General features: G+C 40.5%; 2 protein-coding genes across 2 annotated transcripts; one reads left to right on the top strand and one right to left on the bottom strand.

Annotated features, from left to right (window-relative positions):
* Window positions 1-890: 890 nt before the first annotated feature.
* Window positions 891-2853, bottom strand: LOC120293672 (granule-bound starch synthase 1, chloroplastic/amyloplastic-like). The gene is made up of 6 exons (XM_039313378.1): window positions 2546-2853; window positions 2057-2222; window positions 1626-1689; window positions 1434-1534; window positions 1235-1344; window positions 891-1128 (listed from the first exon to the last, which is right to left on the bottom strand). The coding sequence occupies exons 1-6, from the start codon at window positions 2851-2853 to the stop codon at window positions 1071-1073; spliced, it is 807 nt and encodes a 268-aa protein (XP_039169312.1). The 3' UTR covers window positions 891-1070.
* Window positions 2854-21544: 18691 nt separating this feature from the next.
* Window positions 21545-23369, top strand: LOC120293673 (ATP-dependent DNA helicase 2 subunit KU80-like). The gene is made up of 5 exons (XM_039313379.1): window positions 21545-21592; window positions 21861-21992; window positions 22378-22808; window positions 23057-23187; window positions 23279-23369. The coding sequence occupies exons 2-5, from the start codon at window positions 21881-21883 to the stop codon at window positions 23367-23369; spliced, it is 765 nt and encodes a 254-aa protein (XP_039169313.1). The 5' UTR covers window positions 21545-21592; window positions 21861-21880.
* Window positions 23370-23565: the final 196 nt, after the last annotated feature.

Below are 23565 nucleotides of genomic sequence, written 5' to 3' on the forward strand. Positions count from 1 at the left end.
ATGGTCCGACCCAAATCGACCCATTTAATCCGTTTATGACCCGTTTATTGCAATGCAAATTTTTTGACCCATACCCGACCCGACCCATACCCAACCCATACCCAACCCATTTAACTAAACTTAATTTATTATATATTTAAAAAATGGTATTGCTAAAATAATTTTATAAAATACAAATTTAATGGAAAAATTTTATAACTTTTAAATAATTATTTTGAAAAATCGAAGTTTAATTATTTTTATTATTTTTAAAATAAAATTTTAATTATTTTTATTTTTTAAAATAAAATTTTAATTATTTTTATTTTTTAAATATAAATTTTCTTTTTCTTTTTTCTTTTTCTTCTTCTTCTTTTTTTGCCGGCCGCCGGCCACGACAACGGCTGGCAATCGGCCACAAGCGAGCCTCAAGCTTGCTCGACGAGCTCTAGAGGATATATATATAATATGATTGAGCAAATTATGTAAGTATTCTCACAAGGGTTCCAACGTAAAAAGTGAAACCAATCTATCCTTCTCTAGTATCATTTTTCCAATTGGCCAATTGACCGATTTTTCTGAAGAATTTTTTTTTATAGATGGAATGTGTCTCATGGATGTAAGAATTTAAGGAATATTAGTGCAATACTTTGATAGTTGGGCAAGTGTCTATAGATCTTCATGAGCCCCTTTTGCCGAGAGCATTGAACAAATAACTTTGATGCAACATTCTCTACAAAGTGCCACCTTTATGCCTAGACTGATTTTAAGAGGTCACAAGTATTGAAATTTGCCACTGACCCACACTCCGTCAAGCGGAAAGGAATCCCAGAAGGATCTCATAATTGAACAGCTCCTATTCATTGCCAATCTCTCATCACAAATAAAATATCCGCACAGAGCAGAAGCAAAATATACATCAAACAAAACGAACGCATGGTAGACTCAAGACTAAAAGATTTCAATCTGACTTAAAACAGGGGTACATCATATGTTGATTATTTATGAAAACTCATATGTACTCAGAACTCCATGAAGCCTCTGCTGCATCATCTTCACTATAAGCATCATCCAGTTAAGACCCTCTGGGATTATATAATTCCAGCCTTTATCCAGTTGATTTTCCTTCCCTTTGCAGGCTTGAGATTCCTGCAAGATACACCAACAGATTCAGCAGAAAGAAAGTTGATGTTAAGGCAACCAAACTACAATCTTCTTGCAAAATGGAAGGTTGCACTAGACCCAGACGACATACCCATCTATGAAGTCAAAAGAACTCTTAAATTCATTAGGTAGATTGACAAGGGTGAAATCTCTAAAGGGAAATCTTCCCTGGTAGGCAATGCTGTGGATGCAGAATGCTACCTGGAATCAAGTTTATCTACTCAACTGCATGTCCAGACTATCTAACAAAAAATGTGTCATAAACAATGAACTATAAGATGAAAACTTACCTTGGCATTTTTGTAAAGCCCTCGAGATTGGTACATTGTTTTGAGGTAGCATGGAAGAAGAGTAGTGTGCCAGTCATTGGCAATGAAGACAACATCTTCACCTACTTGACGCACATATAAAATTTAACTTTCAATCAGTATTTAGAACTGAAAACTGACCTTCAACAAAACAATGATAGAAAAAATTCCCACCATATGGTCCTGAAAAATTTTCACTGTTGTTTAGATTCAGAACCTGAGGTGCCTCTAGAGCAGCCTGCAAGCAATAAAAGGTGTATTACAAAAATGAAAACACGAAAGAATACACACATGAGAAAGTATTTTTCGAGTGATCAGACCTTTACAGCTCACAGAAAGGTTATCACAACCTTATGTCTTAACTGGCTTGTTGTGTTACGTTAACAAGAGAATGCAACAGATTTAACCAAGCTTTAACACTCGCTATGGTTTTCACAATTCCAATTCCAACTTTTAATAGGTAAAGGCCATCTGTCATTCAATTCAAAAAGGACAAAAGTAGAGCATACCATAATCAGGAAGAATCATATCTTCCAAATGTGCCAATAGTACGGCTGGAAGACTTGTCCAGAGTATATCACTTGCAAAGAAATTTTAAAACTCACCTGGCACAACAAGCTAAAGCGAAGTTGGTTATCCTTGTAATCTAGCCCTGCCCGTGGCCCATATACTTTAGAGCCTGTCTTGCCCCACACCTTCAATGTTGACAAATCAAACATCAAACAATGTGGGGATAAATTTGCTTCATCACATAATTCTGCAAGAGTAGCTCTGCAGATTAGCACAAGAGAATCAATGACAAGAGACTTCTCATCCAAATCTTATGAGCAAACGAAAAGAATGAGATGAAAGAAAGTACCTAATGCAAATAGTCTTGAAAGTCAATGACGAGAGACTTCTCATCCAAATCTTCCTCAGGAGGAACTCCAAATAACCAATTTCTAGTGCACAGCTCAGCCTCTATGCTTTCGGGGAAAGGGAACTACGATATTTATTTAAAATGCGTCCTCCAATGCTGAAGGCTGATTCTCGAGGCAACGGTAGTGATAGGAATGCTCAATATATCACATGCCATGAGGGATAACTCGGGATACCGATGAGAATGAGTCTTCCAATAATCAAGGACATTGAGATCCGGGAACTTCTTTCTATCAAGCCTATTCTCCTCCAAATACAAATCCAATTGTGACTTAGTAGATTGTGATCCAAAGTGTTCACTCTCAAATGCATCATACTCATCAATGTCATCCCCAATGTTCTCATCAATGCCCTCAACTGAAATGTTACCTCGACTAGTTGAAGAAGTAAAACGATCATCTCTAGACATAGAAGTCGCATATTTATCAAAAAGTGTATAGAGTTTTTCTCGAATGCCCCGTACAAATTCCACATGATCATCCATGTCCAACTTTGAGTAACAAAACTCTAACAAGTGTAACTTATAGCGAGGATCTAATATAACATCAAATGATAAGACAACACTATAACACTTCCAATATTTTTCAAACTTTTTGAGCATTGCCTTAGCCATAGAACTAATAGCCTCATCCTCAGTATCCCTTGCCTGTATTAAACGAAGCTGAATCTGCCATACTCCATAAAAATATAAATTCGCCGTTGGATATCTAACTCTAGAGAACAGAGTAGAAATATCATTAAAGGGTTTCAACAAGAAAGCAATTTTCTTTCCTCTAACCCAATCTTCAGAAGATGGACATGTGACAAAGTTATGGTCAATTAACTTCAAATGTGAAAATGCACATTCAAAGAAAAGGGCACCCTCAAGCATTAGGTATGTAGAATTCCATCTCGTAACCACATCTTGGTGTACCTTTTTACTGGCCTTTAAGCACGACTACGATATACATTCGGCAAATTTTATTCTCCTCCCTTGTGTAGCCCTCACATACTTGACAGCTTCTCTAATATTATGTAATGATCTATCAATAACCTTTAAACCTTCCTGTACAATAAGATTCAAAATATGTGCACCGCAACGCACATGAAAAAACTGTCCATCACATAACAAAGAGGATCTCACAGAAGGTGTATTTCTTCAAATATCAACCATACTGTCATTATATGATGCATTATCTAAAGTAATGCTGAAAATCTTTCTCTCAATACCCCATTCTCTTAACAAAGTCAGCAATTTTTCTAAAAGTATGGGACCACTATATGGAGGTGGCACATAGGAGAAACACAAGACTTTTGAATGCAATTCCCAATCCTCATCGATATAATGAGCAAAGGACAGTCATATAATGATCCGTAGTAACAGAAGTCCATAGGTCGAAGTCAAACATATTCAGCTTGAAAGAGACAATAATTTGGATTTCAAAATTCCCTTCTCTTTTTCATATACTTTTGCCACATCACTTCTTGCTGTAAACCTTGAAATGTGCTTCACATTAGGGTTGAGGTAACTAAACAACTCTCTAGTAGCCTCATGCTCCACAAAAGAGTATGTATAATTGTGTTTGATTATCGGTCTTGCTAGCATATCTCTAAACACACCCTGGTCAAATTGTACTACAGAACCATCAACATTAACCTCTCGGTTGGGACAAGTATCTAAATGACGCAACAAGTTTTTTGTCCCATGGCTAGCCCTCAGAACTTACTTCGCACCACTTACATTTAGCCCTCTTCATGCCATCACCATCTGTGAACTTTTCAAATTCAGACCATACAATCGAAGTGCATTTTCTTGGACGCTTAGAGCAAGTAGAGTTATCTTCCTCGTCCTCATGAACTAAGGATGCAACTCTACGTCTCTCAAATTGTTCCGTAGTTGAATATTCTTCTCGATCCTCGTTATCTCTTGACATGTCAACTAATTAGTTGGAGAAAACATAAATTATAACAGGTTCAGGGTTCAGGATTGCATGTTAAGAATCTAACATAAAGGGTAAAGAATGAGCTGCCGAAAAGAAGCTCTAACAACAGAGTGGAGGAATACGATGTCGAAAGAGCAACTTCTATTCACTAGAACATCGAAAAATCGCAGCAGTCATCAAATTCATCCTTACCTTCACTTAGAACTTTCTGGGCCTAAGCTTGAGGAACCGCAACAACTCTCTATTCGCAAGATACCACCCGCTACAACTCCACTGGATCCAGCTCTCCCGTAACTCACAAAGCGGTCACTACCAGCAGTAGAGCGAACTGCCCGTAAGGGAAATAAAAAATGAAGATCAACTGCAGTACATGGCTCTCCCGTAACTCACAAATGACTGGACAAAGAGTATATTTTGATCCACACAGCCCTAGCAACAAATGGTTTTATCCGTTTTGAACGCACTACCAAATGCAGAGAAGAAGTATTGGAAATAAACCTGATCTTGTCCTTCTTTGTGCGTATCAGTTGATGAAGAATCCTTTTGCCGCTTCCCTACAAACAGTGGAATAAGCGCCAAAATGAGAAGCATTGAGAGTATGGCCACAAAGAGTTCCTCCATCTTCAAGTCCTAGAATTAAAACACACAAGGAGACCGAGACTAAGGAGACATAATCGATGAATGCAAACAAAAACACCGGTACTTGTAATCATCATCCGATTACAGAATTCCCCCAAAAAGTCCACGACTGCGTGTTGAGACGAAGTACCTGAACCGAGCGGCTCCATCCTGCAGACGAGTGCTGCTTTTAGGGTTTTGCAGATTCTGGATTCAATGTCGAATGAAGATGCCGATTGACGTGCTTCGCGAAATCGAGAGGAACGCCCTAGTCCAGCTAATCCGCGAGACTGATCGTGGCGCTAAAATTCCCAATTGATTGAATGGACAAATTCCATATGGCCGCTGCTGGAAGTAGTCCCTCGACTCCCTCCCTCCTTCTTGGAACAGCCGCTGCTGACTAGCACGAGCGACCCTCCTCCATCCTCGCCGACCCGAACCCTACCGCTGGTGGTGACACTACGACGATTGAGTTGTCGGAAAACCTCGGCCACTCGAGATGGGCGGTGACAAGGTGACGATGGGCGGTGGCAAGGCGACGATGGGCGACGATGGGCGGCGATGAGGCGACGAGGCGATGGAGGTGGCAGCGAATCGAAAGCGAAGAGAGGGTCGTAGAATCGTCAATCGTGGGCGTGGCCTTCGTGGGTTACTTACTGGGTTTATTTTGATGGGTTGGTAAATGCGTATATAGTAGACCCATTTAAGACCCAGTCCGTTTATTTTTAAAACCCACGTGGGTGTCTTGGGAAAAAAAGGCTAACCCATTAACGACCCATTTAAGCATAAATGGGTCGATAAATGGGTTTTCTACCCATTTAACACCTCTAGTGACTAGTCACAGGCGTAGAGAGTAAGACTGGAAGTGACGTGAGAGTGATAGAGGGAGAGAGGAAATAACAAAAGAAAAGGAAAAGGGAGAACAGCGCACTGTTCATCTTCTTCGGCATCACCTTTCTCGCCGACCATCGCTGCTCGTCTGCGAGCCCCCACGCCCGAGGCCGCCGCTCGTTTTGCCCGTACACTAGAGCTCGCCCGAGCATCCCCGCCATCGCCGCTCGTCACCCCGACGACCGAGCCTCCGCAACCTGCATCCCAGCCTGATTCCGAGCCGGCCCGCCGTGCCCCCGCCGTTGCCGTGCCTCGACCACCCGCGTACGGATCCCGTGATGCTTGCGCCTCCGATCTCCTTCGCCAATGCTTGCCACAAAGAGCTCAACCCAAAGACCGTTGCGCTCCGGCTCACCCACAAGCCCACCGCCCCGCTGAGCCTCCACCCGCGACGCTCTTGCCCCGACGCCAATAGATCCCAAGCCAATCGACGCGCCCCGCTGAGCCAAACCCGCGAAGTCATTGCTGTCCCATCTTGTCGAACCCTCACCCGCAAGCCCACGTCCATGCACCACGCAGCACCACCGCGCTTGCATCGTTGCGTCCCCCGCACGTCGCCGCTGCCAAGCCGCTCCACCATCCCAACGAAGCCGCCATCGTGCTGATCCGTGACAATCCCGACGCAGCCCCCGCTCCGTCGTGCCTCGCCCCCGTTCGCCGCCACTCTACCTTGCCGATCCACAACGCCCGACGCCGTTGCCCCAAAGACCAGCGATAAGATTTCCTTGCTCAACCCGACGCCTTGCTGCTCGGAGTCGAAGCCCTGCAACACTGCTGTTACTGCCGGATCTGCCTTGCCTACAATCAAAAGCTCAAGCACCGCCTTGCCATCGCCGCCCAAAGATCCAACAGCCCGTGACCCAAGACTGCCGCGCGTCGCCAGCCTCCGTCCGAAACCCCTCTCCGATGACCTCCACCCACGACGACCCAATGCCGTCGCACCTTTATAGCTCGCGCCAAAGAAACCGGTGGTCTGTCTCCACTCGGCCGACACCACCGCACCAACACCTCGCCCGCCGCCGTTGCCGCCCGCCCCCGTCCGCCGATCCCCTCGTCGGAGCTCCAATGCCAGGCAAACCACCTAACCGCGCTACTGCCCCTTTCCAAGTCTTCCTTTAGGTGGTTTTTGTTATTTTTATTTTTTATATATTCTATGCTATTTTAGTTTTTTCTTAAGTTCCGTTATTATTGTATTAATTGGAACCTTGGAAGGTAATATTCATTTTATTAATATTGTAGGCATTATCAATAGGGTTTTGCCTAAAATTATTGTAATTACTAATTTGATTCGTAAGATGTTGGATCATTTTTTTAATTATATTAATTTTTGGGGCTTTTTTATAGTATTTTAAGTGTTAAATCATTATAATTATTAATTTGATCCGTAAGACTTTGGATCAAATTTTTAATTATTTTGAACGCTTTGTCATGATGTTTAGGGTTAGAGTAATCGTTAATTTGACCTGTGAGACAACATGTTATTTTTTTGAATATTTTAATCCTTTATTTGTTGAATATCTTGATTGTTTAGATTTAATGTTTATTTGATAATCTTGTCTTGGAAAAACATCAAAAAAATCAAAATAAAAAATAAAAAAAATAAAAATCTTGCATCAAGGCATTTAGGTTTAATAAATCAGACATGTAGGATTAGGTTTATGAAATTTTTGTCATCTAGTGATTGTTGCTAGGTTCATTTAGTTAGAAATTGCTCGTCATTAGAATTAAGTCATTCGATTAATTTAGATTGCATATTTAATTGTTGCATTTCTTTAATTTCGAATTTCATGTAAAATACCAAAAAAATTAGAATAAATTCATTTCATGCTTTAGGATAGATTGCATGCTTATTCATGTTATATAGTTTAGGTCATATTGCCACGTCATATCATTTCATGTTAAATTAGTAGCATGCGTTGCATGATTCTCATTAAATAAAGTGAAAACCAAAATTGAGTGTTTGCATGTTAATTAGAAATCATATCTAGGATTGTCGATGTGAATTTTGAGCTAACATTGCAGATGCTTTTGTTGCTATGAGGTAAGTCATGCAGTTTATTCATTGCTTCATTTGGGTGTTTGATTGGTGGTTTGCGTACTCGCATGATCACCTTACATGTTAGGGAAGTAAATTAAAATCAATTCAAGTTGCCTGCAAAATATTTTTTAAAATAAAAGTGGAAAGGTACCGAAAGGGCGTTAGAGAAATCTAGCGTAACCAAGTCCTCGAACTCACAATATCTGGTTCGTAGGAGTAAAGTAAATCTCCCGTTACTTTACTTGGGTTTCCAATCGACCAACCAAAAATAGATTAGTGATGACTCCTAATTAAAAAATCAATTGCATGTTAAGAACTTGAACCTAAGTCGCGAATTGGTATGAGCTTGGGAGAGCCTGAGCTAAATTTAGGCTTAGTAATCTATTAGCCTAATTTTAGGTGATGCATCCAAAAATTTGGTCGCAACATGGAGGCTTGATTTTCTTAGACGATATGTACTGTCTGTGAGTTTGTGGTTGCTTACCCCTCTATTCTCGTTATTGCTCACCATCCTATTCCAAATCTTTTTAGGTTCCTCGGTTAGTGGACAATAGAGTGTGAGCGATTTTAACAGGGGCTTTCAAGAGTTGGATTTTGATGGTTTTCTTAAGAAAATTCATGATGTTTTGAAAATGACAAAATAAATCAAATGCTACTAACGTATTTAATGGTTGAGTAATAGACTATGCAGATGATAGAATATGTAAATGATATTGTGAAAGTTCGAAGACTGCCAGAAGACTAGAACGTAACACTTATCCAAAGTCTGTTCTAAAGATTTTCAAACTTCTGTGTTAAAGTTTGAAGATTGCAAGACTTTAATGTCAAAGTTTGTTCGCATTAGAAATCTGCCAACTCTGACAAATTCCAGACCGAACGTGAATGAAGAACCCGTTGACACCCGAAATTTTTGTTGACGTTTTAAACATTCAATTTACAAAAGTAAAAAAAAAAAAATTGTTTGAAATGAAAAGATAAAAAAAAATAGAAATAAGGAAAAACGAAAAAAAAAAAAAGAGAGAAAAAGAATAAAGAGCCAAAAAGTTTAAAAATGGATGAATGAAAACATTAAAAAAAATGAAAATGAAAATGAAAAGAAAACAAAAAGAAAAAAAAAGAAAAAGAAGTAAAGAAAACTCTAAAAGAAAAAAAGAAAAAAAGGTTGGAGGTTGGATCTCTCTCGAATCGCGGACGGGGATCTCTCTCTCTCCCCTGGGGTTTTTCTCTCACTCTCTCACGCTCTCTCCGGAACGCGGATTCTCTCTCGGAGGCTCTGCTTCAGCTCGCTCTCTTTCCCCCGAGGGGTTCTGGACTCCCGGGGGCCCTCTCTCTCCTCGGATGTGCGCGAGTTCTCTCTGACAGGTTCTTTCTGGGGAATCTCTCTCAATCACCGACTCTCGCTTGATCGCTCGAAGACGGCGCTGCCGGCGGAGACATCGGTGGTTACAACGATGATGACAGGGGGTTCGATCGGCTAGGGTTTTTCCTCCATTGGCGAGGGATCGAAGATCGGAGGCCGAATCTCTTCGATCGGCTGGGGTTTCTTCTCTCGGACTCCCTCTCTCTCTGATTCTCTCTCTGGTTTGCTCAATCGCGGCGCCATCGGCGAAGACGGTGGTGGCGATAGCAGTGATGACGATCAACAGCGGATTCGACAGCGGCGGCAACAGCTTCCGGTTGTCTTCTCGTTCTGTTTTTTTTATCTCTCTGTTCTGGTTCGGCTCTTGCTCGCTCGCTCAATCAATCGAAGGCCGACGGTTGGGAGTTGTGAGGATCGGATTCTGCTTGGGGATCGAGACGAGTTCTTTCTGTTTTCTCTCCCTTGGAAGTTCGTTCGGCTGCAGGAGCTCGATTCGAAGCCGACCGGCGGTGACAGCAGCTCCGATCTATGGCTTGATTCCGCTCTCCACCAAATCTGATGCCCAATCCCTGTTCGCTCGGCTCTTAGTCCTTTGGTGCAGAGGCTCGCTGGTGATCTCTCTCTAGGGTGGCCGGATCCGCGACAGCTGCGGCGACGACGCTGCTTAACCGAGTTTCTCTCTGGATCGAGCTCACCAGAGCGGTGAACTCTCTTTCCCCTTTTCTCAGCCTATTAGGGTTTTGGATCTTGATTTCTTTCTCTCCTTCGTTCTCTCCGACTCGAACGTTTTCTCTCGGTTCGCCTTGCGCGCCGGATTTGACTTGCTGGAACGGCTAGTCGAGGAGCTTGGAGTTTAGAGTTCGACAAGCATCAACGGCAGCGATGACTTACGATCCTTCACCGCTTCATTCAAGGTACATTGAACATAAATTCATCTTCCATATCTAGATGTTCATTGTGTTGAACAATGACTGAGGATTCTGATTTCTGTTTATGAGAAACTTACCTGCTATCAAAGTTCATTGGGTAATCTGAGCCTGTAATATTGTTGTTGTGATAGTTTGGTTATGCTTTCCTATTTGGCTGTTGCATTTTGGACTCATGACCGAGATGCCTACTGTCTGCTCGATGAAATGCTCAAGTTAGATCAGAGTTGGCTTTCGAATGTCTTTTGACCATTGATCGGTAGATGTAATTGATCCATGTCTGAAACTGAATTATTGATGAAATAAGTTTTGCCATGATCGAGGAGAGTCATATGGATCTCATGCTTGCTTTAGTTTTAATTACTGGGACCTTGTAGTACGATATATTGCATCTTGGATATCTTGCCTTTCCTCTGGTTTTCTTTTGAATGACTCACTATATTGAAGAAGAGAAATAGGATTTTTAAATTCTTGCAGATGTATAACTTTGCAGTTATTGTTCTATCTCTTGCCCATCAATCTCTTTTTGTTAGGGATTTTTGTGCCAAAAAATGCAAGACAGCAAATTATATACTTGAGGTAATTGGTTTTCAGTTGACCTTGCTTCTCTTATGGGTGCTCCCTTCAGTCGATTGCCTTTATACAGTGTTGTTGGTGATCATCATAGTGTCTGATGAGGCGAAAACCTTTTATGTCAAAGTACATTCTTGACATTGAAAGTTCGGGGCTAGGATGCATTGCAAATCTAGTTAAAATCAATGCTTATATGATCTGGAACAGATTATAGTTAGATGCTGTGATTTTTTAGTATGGATGAGCATGTTCCTGTTAGTTCTATTTTGAACTCTTAAATGCCGTTGTCTTGTGAAGTGATGAGCTAGAAGTTTGACGTGCACATCTTAAGCTTTGATTTGGTGTATTAAAGCCCCCAACTGAAAGTTTTTTGTCAGCTCAAATCCATCTCAAAAATATACACATTGTCCTGGAATTCTGACTTGAAGTACTGCTGCTGTGATTGTTGGACACGCTTGCTATTTGCTGAGTTTCTATTGAATTTTGTTCTTGGATTCTGTGGGCTAGCTGCTGTGGTTTTTTGTGTTCGAAGTCTTCATGGAGATCGAAGATGGTTCAATTATCTTTCCAATGAGCTATAGAATGCCCTAATTGGACTTCATTTAATATGGTTTTTGCCTGTCCAAAGTTAGGTCCAGAATTTGCCAAATATTTGTTTCTCTGTTTCGGATGACCTTCTGTATAAACCGCTTGATATGAACTGGTAGATGATGTTATTAGGACTTAATGTCTTCTAGAGTTTTGTAATAGACTTCTCAAGCTTTCCATGGACATATTATATGTGCGATTTGGCCATCATTTTCCCTGCCTGATGCTTCTTGCAAAGAGCATTAATCTGCTGATGTGTTATGCTTGTATGATCTGATCTGACCACTTATACAAATGGCTTTGCTTGAGCTAGAAAAATACCTAAATTGCAATTGTCACCTAATAGGAATTCGTAAAGGACACCTTGAGCTTTCTAACGATGCCTAGTTTTTCCAATTTGCCCATCATTTGCCCTGCTTTTCTTTTTTTTTAGATCAAGTTTTGAAGTCTGAATTTGTCTTGACCTGCAGTGCTGTCTTGTCTCTATGAATCTAATTGTCTACCAATTTTTTGTGATCTTATACATAACGATCTTGAGGATAAATTTTCAATGAAGGCTGTCCATAATATCCATATCCATCCCATGCTAAAATTTGAGAATTTTTAAGGTCAAGTAATATTAGAATTCAAGTTGACATGTAGCAATTTAAATTGTTATGCATTTTGCTCCTAATGACAAGTCACATATCAATGTTAATGGATTTGTGTGGCCTTTTGCACATGGATGTAGGGTTAAATGTCCAAATCAAACTTTTTCTTCACATTTAACCCTACGTCATGTTCAAATTTCATGATTTTCATGCATTGATTAGGTGGCTTAACAAATTAGTTATCATGCATCATTCTCTGATTTGCTTATGATTGATTTGCATGCTTTAGCGATTGTTGCTTTTTGGCCATGAATTTGACTTTACTTGAACTTGATATGCCTCAGGAAATTCCATTCATGAAAGTTGCTCTTTATAAAGTGCTTGATTTTTGTGTTTTTTTCTTAGAGCAAATCATACATGGGTTCTAACCCAATTGCTTTGATCTTAGTTGTGATGATTGTTTCTTTCACTTGTATGCACCTAGTCATAAATTTCTTAGATTAGATTTAGATTAGGACCTTGAAGATGGAGAAGGCGTGAAGATGGTGGAGGTCGATGTCCATTCCGACCATTTTCATGTAATACCCATTTTCCCGACATATGTCTCGGGTTCCATGCATTGTATAAAACCCGACGAGTTGCGGGTTTTTCTCTCTTTTTTCCCATATATTTCTCTTTTATATTTTCTTTTAGGTTTGCATGATAGATTTACTGCTTTTCTTGATTGTTTACTTCATGTTTTGTAATTTCAATTTCATTGGTTGTTTTCCTTTTTATTTTTTTTAGAAATAGAATAGCATGAAAATAATCAACCACGCATGATCACTTAGTTCAGGAATTGATGATCCCGAAAATGTAAAAAGAAACGCATTGACATATTAGGAAAAACACAACATACTGTTTAGGTACCGAAAGGGCGCTAATAGCAATATTTCCCAAGTCCCCGAACCTAGATATCTGGTTGCGTAGAAATCGAGGGAACACTCCTGACCCTCGATTGACCCCCGAAAATGAGGCTAGTGGCGACTCCTGTATATTTTTAGGTTGTTATAAACAACTAGATCGCATAAATAAACCTACTGTCACGCGGGGTACGAGCTTGGGAGAGCTCGCGATCTCGAGATTAAGTACCCATAAACCCGACCTTTCCCATCCTTGGACACTTTTCGAGGGGCGGCGAGATCGGGTCGCAACAGAACCAGAAGACAAACTTTATGTTGGAGTTGAACTTATTCAAACTAGCGTTCAAATTGTAAAGCCTATTGCACTCAGACTCTCCTTTAGACAGAACGTAACAGATTCAGAACGAAGCAAAATTAGAACGAGATAACTCAACAGAATGTAACACAAGCTCCAAACATATAACGGCTAATGATCTGGTTTTGATTCCACATTAAGATTGATTTAATTGACTTAATCTAATTGATTGACAATTAGATCTTGAGGACAAGAACTTTCTATACGAAGAAGCTCTACTTATGAAAACCAAGATTCTGTTTGTATGGACGATCGGAATTAATTTGGGATTCTACTTTTATCACTCGATAGCTATCAAATCTTCTAGATATAAATCTATCCAATGGGTAGATTGGAAGACGATCCTCAAGATATTGTCCAATGGCTAGTTTGGAAGTGGATGAGTATTTAAGAAGATCAATGATCGATGAGCAAGTAAGAGATGGAGTGTAGAATTTATAATTCCAAAGTCTGAAAGACTTTTGATTATACACTTGTCTTTAGTGAGTTTAAACGTTTGTGATCATAAGAGAAACACCAAAAGAGTGACTTAATGAGATAGTGTAATCTACCTCTAAGTGTTTGCACTCAAAGTTGTAATCTCTTATTGATTGCATAGTGGAATCCAGCTAGAAAGTTGTTAGCGTGAGAGAGTGGACGTAGGCTTGATTTAAGCCGAACCACTATAAACCTTATGTCCTTATTCTTTTTCTTGAACCCTTTTATTTTGTTCGTAATTCTATTTAATTGCTAAAATCTGAACTCGCTCAAAGTCTGTTGTTCTTCGACTCAATTTCAAAAATCCGTTGTTATTCAGACTCAGGTTAAAAGTAAATGTTTTCACTGCATTTTGCAGAATCTGTTTTTACACATATTCACTCCTCCTCTAGATGTTGATACTATCACTTTCAGGTTTGAGATTACGTCTTTCGGATGAAAGGACGGTCGTATCATCCCATTCCTATAGAATTCGGGATGTGTTAGAGCAAAGACGTAAGAAGCTTTTTGGTAAAAACATAGCTAAAGCCATAATAAGAATTTAGCTTTGTCCCTTTGATGGTCGTGATTGTTAACATGAGCTGTCAAATATGAGCTATAAATTAGGGCGTAAATAGGATTCTTTCTATTTCAGGATCTCTCTTATATGTGTATCTCCTGATTTGTAGGAGATTTTAGGGTGACTCATGGGGGCATAAATGTGTGTGTGTGTGTGTGTGTGTGTGTGTGTTTATAGTCTCGAAGATATACATAAGAAGAATGAAAAAAGGAGAGAATTCATTTTTATCGATTTGGTTACTAGTTGACATGATATAAGAGCCATGATCTAGGGATTCTGTATTCATACTAATTAGAATCCAAATTTTTACCGCTCCAATTCACTATAGCCGCATGGTGGTTTCGTGCGATTGTTGCTCCGATTATACCCACTACCAAGACTCATGGCGGATGACATTCCACCCATCGAGATGGATCCTCTAGCTCCAACAGGGGCATTGCAAATTCTTCAGGGACTTTCACTACCTATGCACTCCTTGACGTCCAAGTGGATATAAATTTTGATTCATCATCAGGCTACACCTTCTCATGCCGAAACACCCGTTCCACCAATTGCAGTCAAGTTGGATGGCCATAATTATGGCATTTGGTCCCAAGTTGTCGAGATGTATATCTCTGGGAAAGACAAATTGGGATATATCAATGGGGATATGCCTCCATCACTTTTGACCGACTCGAGTTTTCGGAAGTGGAAGACTGACGACTCTACAGTTAAATGATGGCTCATTAATTCCATGGATCAGGCAATGATTGGCAATTTTATTTATTTCCCAACAACGAAGGTAGTATGGGATTCAGTGGCTATTACATTCTTTGATGGCATTAATGTCTCCCGAGTGTATGATTTGAAGTGATGTCTATTGCGATTGAAGTAGGCAGGCAGCGCAATTGAAAAGTATTACAATGATCTCTAGGGTTTATGGTGGGAGGTTGATTTTTGACGACCTAATCCCATGACATGTCCTCATGATGTTGAGCACTACAATGCTCTTGTGTAGGAAGACCGTGTATATCTCTTCCTTAATAGGCTTGATGACTACCTTGACAATGTCAAGGTTGATGTTTTACAGATGCATCCCTTCCTAATGAAGGCTCAAGCCTATGCCAGGGTGAGGCGGGAGGATGTTTGTCAAGTTGTCATGCTGTCTTCAATCGAACCACCTAGCACTGTAGTGACTCTGGTGTCACATGGAGGGAAGGTTGTCTCACGCTTTGCTGAGGCTAACAACCAGCCCGAAACTCTCTAGATGGTCCATCCTAGTGTTGTGTCTAGGCGAGGGAGGACTAACACTAGTTCGAAGGCTAAACCACAACACCAAAGAGGTTGTGCTCATTGTGGTAATTCTAGTCATACCAAAGATACATGTTTTAAGTTGCATTGTCATCTAGATTGGTAAGAGTTGCAAACCGAAAAAAGGATAGAAAATATTATGGAACAAGGACGGGTATCTTTGGCTACCGGGACCTCACATTTCTTGTTGGTGCCATAGGTAGATGCCACCAATACTTCTACTGCGACTCTTGAAGGTAACACTGGGTGTGGGTACTTTTTAGTACTTCTCAAGGTGATGGGGATAAATGGATTGTTAATTCTGGGGCAATTGATTACATGACACCTAATGTAGACAATATTATATGATGCACCACTCCGAGAAGACAGAGTGTCAATAATGCGAATGGTGCTAGCTATCCCGTCACTAGGGCTGGCAATGTTGATCTTACACTTTCTTTGTCATTGTCTCATACTTTACTAGTGCCCTCTCTATCAAACCGTTTGCTCTCTATTGGCCAACTCATTGATGCTTTGAAGTATTGTGTTCTTATGTATCTGTTTTTTTTTTCCAGGATATCCTCATGAAGGAGATTATTGAATGTGGTGCTAAAAAGGGGGGGCTGTACTATATTGACAACTTCCATGCAGGCCGAGCACATCACACAAGCATTGGGTCTACTAATAAAGAGAAAGTGATTTGGTTATGGCACCATCGCTTAGGACACCCGTCTTTCGGGTATTTAAAGTATCTATTTCCAGACTTCTTTCATAATTTGTCAGTCATTGAATTTTAGTGAGAAACATGCATTTGGACAAAGAGCTATCGTGTCCTTTTCCTTTAAGTTTTAATAAGAGCACTAGGCCATTTTCTTTGGTTTATTCAGATGTGTGGGGTGCTTCTCTACTTATTACTCTATTAGGCATTCGTTGGTTTATAACATTCGTGGATGATTGTGCAAGGATGTCCTAGGTTTATTTAGTGAAGCATAAAGATGAAGTGGCAGCAATATTTTGTGTGTTTCATCGGATGATTGCAACACAGTTTGGAACTCACATTCAAGTCCTTCATAGTGAGAATGGTGGGGAATATATTAACCGACATCTTGAAGCTTTCTTTCAGGACCATGGGCTCATACATGAGATATATTGCACTAGGAGACCATAAAAGAATGGTGTCGCCGAGAGAAAGAACCGTCATATCCTAGAGACGGCATAGGCACTCCTCGTAGGTGGTCATGTTCCGTCTCTATTTCGGGACACCACCGTAGTAACAGCCCGTACATTTGATGAATAGAATGCCCTCTCATGTGCTAAACTTTTAAACTCCACTCCAAGCACTTGTATCCCATGTTTTTCTTCCTTCAAGTTTTTTTTTTTCCATTAATTGGTATTGGACCGAGATAGTGTTTAGTGTGCATTTTACTAGTTATTTTGAAGAAACAATAAAATAAAATAAAAAGTATATTTAGTTGGAATCAAGAATTGGACCGCTCAGACACTAGTACCACCACTCACCAGATTAGCCAGTCTGATCTGGGCAGTTCGCGGTTCGGACGGTCTCTTTTACACAACCTCAAGACTCATGGAAAATTTATCTAGACTAAATTTTGGGTCACCTCTAACCCAAAAAAAAAAAAAAAAAAAAAAATTGGGTAAGCAACAGCCTGGCTCCTTTTGCCAAAACTAAACATTTTCGGATCATTAGTAGAAGGCAGGAGTTGTCTGCATTCCACAATTTGGCCGGCGAGAGCAAACTCACAATGATGCCGCCCATTGCTTTGGCCCTGCCTCTCCATACATGCTCCAGCTTGCCGGTTTGCCAGATCATAGCTCAAGGCCATCCTCGAGAACATGAGCACCAACTTCCAGCCGCCGCGGCCCAGGAACTCTCGGAACTGGCAGCTGCTGTTCAGCCACCTGCGACCTCCTCTGGATAGCAGACTTCTTCACCCTAACCCCAGTCTTCTCCTCCATCGTCCACACGCCCACACTCTCCATAAGCGAGCAGCCGAGGAGCTCCCGAAGTCCCAAGCAGGCTTCTCGAAGCGAAGTCAATGTGAACTCCTCCTTGGCAAGTTTGAATGACGAGATCCTGAAGCGTGGGTCGTCGATGGCATCATGCCATTCCCTACAGACAGGCCTCAGCTTAAGAAGGGATGTTGCTGGTAGGCGAGAGAGGATGTTGCGGAGGAGGTCGAGAGGGAGAGACCTCGTCTGAGAGGGGATGAAGGAGAAGAAGCAGCAGCAGCACAAGGGAAATTTACAAGATTTATATTTTGACTTCTGTCCAAAAATACGAGATATAGGAAAACGGAAAGAAAATTTTTGAAGAATTATATCACGAAGAATTTTAAATTAATACATATATGATAAATTTACTATAAATTAATTTTTCAACCACAAAAAACCTATGAAGCATGGACACATTGCCCGTGTTTCCGTGTCGTGTCCGACACTTGTCAGACATGTCAACACGACCGGACACGCGGTCAACGCATGTCGGAAAATTAGACACGCGGTCAACTTTTCTCGACACGCGTGTCCGGAAGACTGATAGAGGGTGGAGGCGAGGGAGGGCGAGGGAGCAAAGGTCGCAAGCGACAGTGAGAGACGGCTAGAGAAAGAGCCGAATAGAGAAAAAGAAGAGAGAGAAAGCAAACTCCCGCTGGCGAGACGAAGCCACGAACGGACCACTGCGACGGCGAGAGACGGCTAGAGAAAGAGCCGAACAGAGAGAAAGAAGAGAGAGAAAGCAAACTCCCGCCGGTGAGATGGAGCCACGAACGGACCACCGCGACGGCAAGAGACGGCCAGAGAGAGCAGTGAGGGCCGCCACTATTGCGATGGATCGACAACGAGGAGGAGGAAGAGAAGGATCAAGAGGAAGAGGAGAGGAAGGGGGTCATGCGGAGAGGAAGGTGGTCGTCCGGCGAGGAGGAAGAGAAGAAAGATCGAGAGGAAGAGGAGAGGAAGGGCCGAAGGGGTCGTGCGGCGAGCGATAGAAGGAGGAGGAAAAGGAGGGTAACTAGGGTTTTAGATAAGGGAATTAAAAAAAAAAAAAAAAAAGAAAAAGAAAAAGAAAAGAGAGACAATGGCTTGAGTTTTGGGGGAGGGGAATTGATAGGTTGACAGCCTACAGCCTGTCTGTCAGGGTGGGGGAGAGAAAAAAAAGTAAAATAAATTTGGGGCAAAGGGAAATGAACGAAGGGAATAAGGGGTGGATTTTGTGGATTTTTTTAATCAGAAAATTAAATAAATGAAATTAAAAATAATTTTGAAAAATAAAAGTATTGAATTTTGAATAATGATAAATTTTGGTCATTATAGAAATTATGAATTTATTTAAATAAATTGATTCTAATTTCTTATTAATTATTAGTTTCATCAATAACTTTTGTTAAAGTTAAAAACATGTTTCGCATTAATTATGAATATATCTTTCGAATTTCAAATGAATTGATTTATTAATATTATTAGTGTAAATTTATTATAGGCTCTTTTTTAATTAATTATATATTTATGAATTTGAATCAAATTAATTAAAAATAAAATATTCATTTTATATACAACGTGTCGCAACGTGTCGGAATTCTCTATTTTTTAGAAATGACATGTTAACGTGTCGTGTCGCGTGTCCGTGTCACGTGTCGTGTCGCGTGTCGGTGCTACTTAGCAAAAAAAAACCCCTCGAATTGGTGCGCATGTGGCAAATTTAATTTCGGGCTAATTTTTTTACCATAAAAAATCTCAAACCGATATATCCGTGCCAAATTTACCCTAAATTAAATTAGATTAATATCACGAAAAACCATACACTAGTATACCTGTCAATTTTCACGTGTCATTCAACTTTATGGAAACTAACAAAGATTAAATTTGTCACCTGATATACTAGTTTGGAGTTTTTCATCATTTTACAATTTCGAGGGAAACGTGGTGGCTCCACTGGATAAGAGCTCCGTTGATCTTTGCCTCAAAGGTGAGGGGTTGAAAACCCAGTGGAGGCATTTGGTATCTTAAGTGTGGTGCCAGGGTGGTGGGTCATCGCTAGCGTCACTTCAGGGTTTACCCGCCGGCTACCGGCTGTACGGAGTTCCTTGGGTATCAAAATATATATATATATATATATATATATATATATATATATATGACTAATATCATGAAATACCCCAAACTAGTATATATATGTCTACCAAAGACTTCAAACTCGTACACTCATAACATTAAATTTATTTGTGAAATTATTGAATTGGATGACACATAATAATAACTTAATTGATAAAAAAAATTCATATTAGTTTTGGATAAATTCATTCCCGATTTGACAGTTTTTTATAATATAAAAATTAATTTAGGATAAATTTACAAGAGATTTACTAATTTATAATGAGAGCACATTACTTTCATGGTGCTTGCTGACGAGGAATTAAAATGCAAACCCAGTTCCGACTCAAAATTAGGGTTAGGATTAAGCCCCCACCCCCCCCCACTTTTTTTTTTTTTTTTGCTAAAAAGATAAACAGAAGTATTTTTTTTTTTTTTTTTTTGGAGAAAAGATAAACAGAAGTATTTATGGTATGCATTTATACGACCTCCATTTGACATACATAAAGTGAAGAAGAGAGGGAGTCGAGCTGAGCTCAAGGAAGGTGGTGGTGCAATCTCTTCTTCCACGGCTCCTTCACCACCCTACACCCTCGTGGCCCCTCCATCTCTCGGCGACGGCCCCCTTGCCATTGCCACCGCCGACCGCCTCTTTGTCCCGTCGGAGAGGACGTTGCAAATTCTGCACGGAAAACAATTTTCGGAGCTTTTGCAATTTCCTTGCCTCCAAAGGAATCGCGTTGATCTCCAAGGCCGAAGCCGGAGACAAGTACCGTCGAGGCCCAACTCTACGAGAGCAGCGACGCCGCAGAGGAAGAGGCGAGAAGCCTTTTGGTGAAAACAAAACCGAAGCCGGAACGAGAATTTAGCTTCATCTTTTGATGGTCATGACAAGTAATTTCAATCCCATGATCATGTCGATCATTTTTGTCCGCCGGGCGAGATTATTGCAAATAGACGGCGACAAGATCGTGTTAAACTGTATGATGTTCAGCTATTTGTACAGCGTGCTAAATCTGAAGGGCGATGATGGTATCTGCTGGTACTTGAATTGTGTAATCGAGTTGAACATTCTTTCAGCTCCCTCGATCTCTCTCTGCACTCCTTGCTTGTTGAGTTACAGTTTAACTCCCCGTGGCAATCCATGGGCATCCGAATCGCATGTATACATTAATAGTCTTCATGCACGCGCCGCCCGCGCACGAACTTATCGTATCTACACTCCTGTAAATCGATGGATTTTGGATAAAAGAGCTTTGGAAGCTGTTGAGCATGGAAGGTGAAATGAAGCACATGATAGTAATGAGAATTTAGATCATGAAAACTTTAATATTTAGGCATGACCGTGAAAACAAAACAAGAATTGATAGAGAAATTGAAGTAAAATCAAGCAAGCGTCTAATCTAATGCGGAATCGAAGACCCGACGCGTTATTTTATGCGTATACTACTTTCGTGGTGCCTGTCAACGTGGAATTAAGGCGCCTGAAGCGACGCCGGATCGGCCAAAACGCAAACCCAGCTCTGGCTCAAAAGAGCACAAGTTGCTGAATTTTTAAGGGATTAGCCCCAATTTTATATGATGGTAATATTAATTTGGGGAAAATCATCCAAAAAATTCTAAACTTATTGTATTATTACCAATTTAGTTTCTAAATATTTTAATTTAGTCAATTAAGTTCAAAAGCCTTTTCACGTTTTGCTAATCGAGTTCATCCGGTCAATTTTAGCCAGAAAATTGGCCACATGAATGCCAGCCATCATACGTGACATGACCAATAATGACGTGGTCAATTTTTAATGATCTTTTAATAAAAAATTCTGAATTTTTCTTTATTTTTTCTTTCTTTCTTTCTTTTCCATTCTTCTAAAGCCCGGTGAGGATCGCAAAGCCCTCGCCTAGTGGCCGACCAAGGTTGCCGGCCTTCACTAGACTTGGTAGAAGAAAAAGGAAAATAAAGAAAGAAAAAAAAAACAAACGAATAAAAACTGTGCAGTTAGTTTACAGCAAGTATGATGAAGCTGGGGTTGTCCTGTTTGGAACTGAAGGTATTATACCTATTTCTGTGCTGTCGGATTCTTTCTTTAGTTTGTAGACAGAAAGAGATGACATAGTTCCGAATCATATCATTTATTGTGCGGTTCTTGAAGTGGCTAACTCCACCCTTGGTTTCTGCTCAGTGCATATTTCACTCTGCAAAAAATCATATCATTTTGCTTGAAGAGATATATGAACTGAATTTTTTAATACTTTCAAAATGTAGCTTCTCTAGTTGTAAGATTGAGAATTACTAACGTCGAACTCTATTTTGCTCAGAGACTGAAAATGAGTTGACAATGGAAGTGGGTGGCTATGAACATGTCGCCGTTCTACAAAATATTAAAGTTGTTGATGGAGATCATGTTGAAACTTTGAGGCAAATTCCTCGAGGGACTGTACCTGGTGATTTTATCCAAACTTTTATGAGTATTTGTTCTTGTAGAACGCTATTTTAGTTTTGCTGTTTACTTTGAGAATCTACTATTCTCAATATTCTGGATTATTACCTCTCACAGCTTTCTTAGTCGTCCTCTCTTCGTTTCTAGAAGACAGTTTTCAAAACAAATTATGGCTGGACTATTTTGCTATAATATCAAAAGAAGCTTATCTCTGCATGGATCATTATTTTTCTGTATATGTACCCTGTAACAGTGATATGTCTTTTACAGCAATTGAAAGAACCTCCTAGTATAATTTCCAGGACGAAATATACTAGGACTTGGATAATGTCTTTATTTGCTGTGTTTGATGTTGTTGATTACCCTGCATCCTTGTTGCCTTGACTGCTCTCTAGTTCTTGATGCAATTGTGGTTGGGATGGATATGCTGATAAAGAAATATAGTTCGACAAACAAGGGGAAGAAACGACTGTGTCTAATGACTAACGGTTTATCTCCAATCAAGGATCCATACGAGGGAAGTAAAGAAGACCAGGTCAATGCCATTGCCGAGCAAATGACTTCACATGGCATGAAATTGGAATGCGTAGTTGTGAGGGAAAGTGTAGTCCGTGGTGAAAATGTATCTGTGATGGAGGAAAATGATCGGATATTGAATCTGTTTCCACAGAAATCCTGCGCAAAGACCATCTTTGTTGAGAGCTCGACCTCTTTACTAGGTGCACTTAAAACTCGAAATATATCCCCTGTTACAATATTTAGAGGGGATCTTGAAATCAGCCCCAAACTCAATATAAAGGTGAGTTTTATGATCTTTATGGAAAAAGTATTATTATATAACAGGTGACATGTCAGCTGGTTTTTCCATATATGTCGGGGCAAATCTTCATTGCTAACTTAAATGTCCCTTGTGTCAATCTGGGCACGCCATAATACATCATAGATGATCTTAAGTTCGTTTCACCTTTGTTAAGCATGTATGGTCTGAAGAATTTGAACCGTCGTTGCCTGTCTTGCTGGTTATGGCATCAATGGTTGATGATTGCTGCTCGATTCATGGTACGTCTTGCGCAGGAACCAAAGCAGTTCAATGATTTCTTGCACCAGCTCTGCAAATTCTGCCTGCAAAACGATCTTCGGAGTTTCTGCGATTTCCTTGCCACCAAAGGGATCACGTTGATCTCCAAGACCGAAGCCGCAGACAGGTATCAGATCTTCCTGCATCATGCTTCTCTTGATACTGTTGAGACCAATTCCTTTTTCCCTCCTTCCTGTTCGTTTGGTTCATATGCAAAGGCTCATAAATCGTTCTTTCTACACGAGCAGCGACGTCACAGAGGAAGAGGCTAGAAGCTTTTTGGTGAGAAGCGAGCCGAAGCCAGAATGAGAATTTAGTTTCGTCTCTTCAATGGTCATGACGAGTAGTTTCAATCCCATGATCTTGTCGATCATTTTGTCCATCGGGCAAGATTATTGTAAATAGATGGCGATGAGATCATATTTAGCTGTATGATGTTTAGGTGATTGTACAGTTTGTTCTGCCTGCGCTAAATCTCAAGGGTGATGGGGTCTGCTGGTACTTT

This window comes from Eucalyptus grandis, chromosome 5 (genome assembly GCF_016545825.1).
Source record: "Eucalyptus grandis isolate ANBG69807.140 chromosome 5, ASM1654582v1, whole genome shotgun sequence".
Taxonomy (NCBI): Eukaryota; Viridiplantae; Streptophyta; class Magnoliopsida; order Myrtales; family Myrtaceae; genus Eucalyptus; species Eucalyptus grandis.

Bases quoted from the DNA above. Each gene is read 5' to 3' on its own strand.
- LOC120293672 (XM_039313378.1), bottom strand. From the start codon at position 2,853: ATGGATGATCATGTGGAATTTGTACGGGGCATTCGAGAAAAACTCTAT. The intron at 2,223-2,545 runs GTATCCCGAGTT...GCTAATCTGCAG, and splicing joins TGGAAGACTCATTCTCATCG to AGCTACTCTTGCAGAATTAT. The intron at 1,690-2,056 runs GTGAGTTTTAAA...TATTGCTTGCAG, and splicing joins GCTTTAGCTTGTTGTGCCAG to GCTGCTCTAGAGGCACCTCA.
- LOC120293673 (XM_039313379.1), top strand. From the start codon at position 21,881: ATGGAAGTGGGTGGCTATGAACATGTCGCCGTTCTACAAAATATTAAA. The intron at 22,809-23,056 runs GTATTATTATAT...CGTCTTGCGCAG, and splicing joins TTATGATCTTTATGGAAAAA to GAACCAAAGCAGTTCAATGA. The intron at 23,188-23,278 runs GTATCAGATCTT...TCATATGCAAAG, and splicing joins AAGACCGAAGCCGCAGACAG to GCTCATAAATCGTTCTTTCT.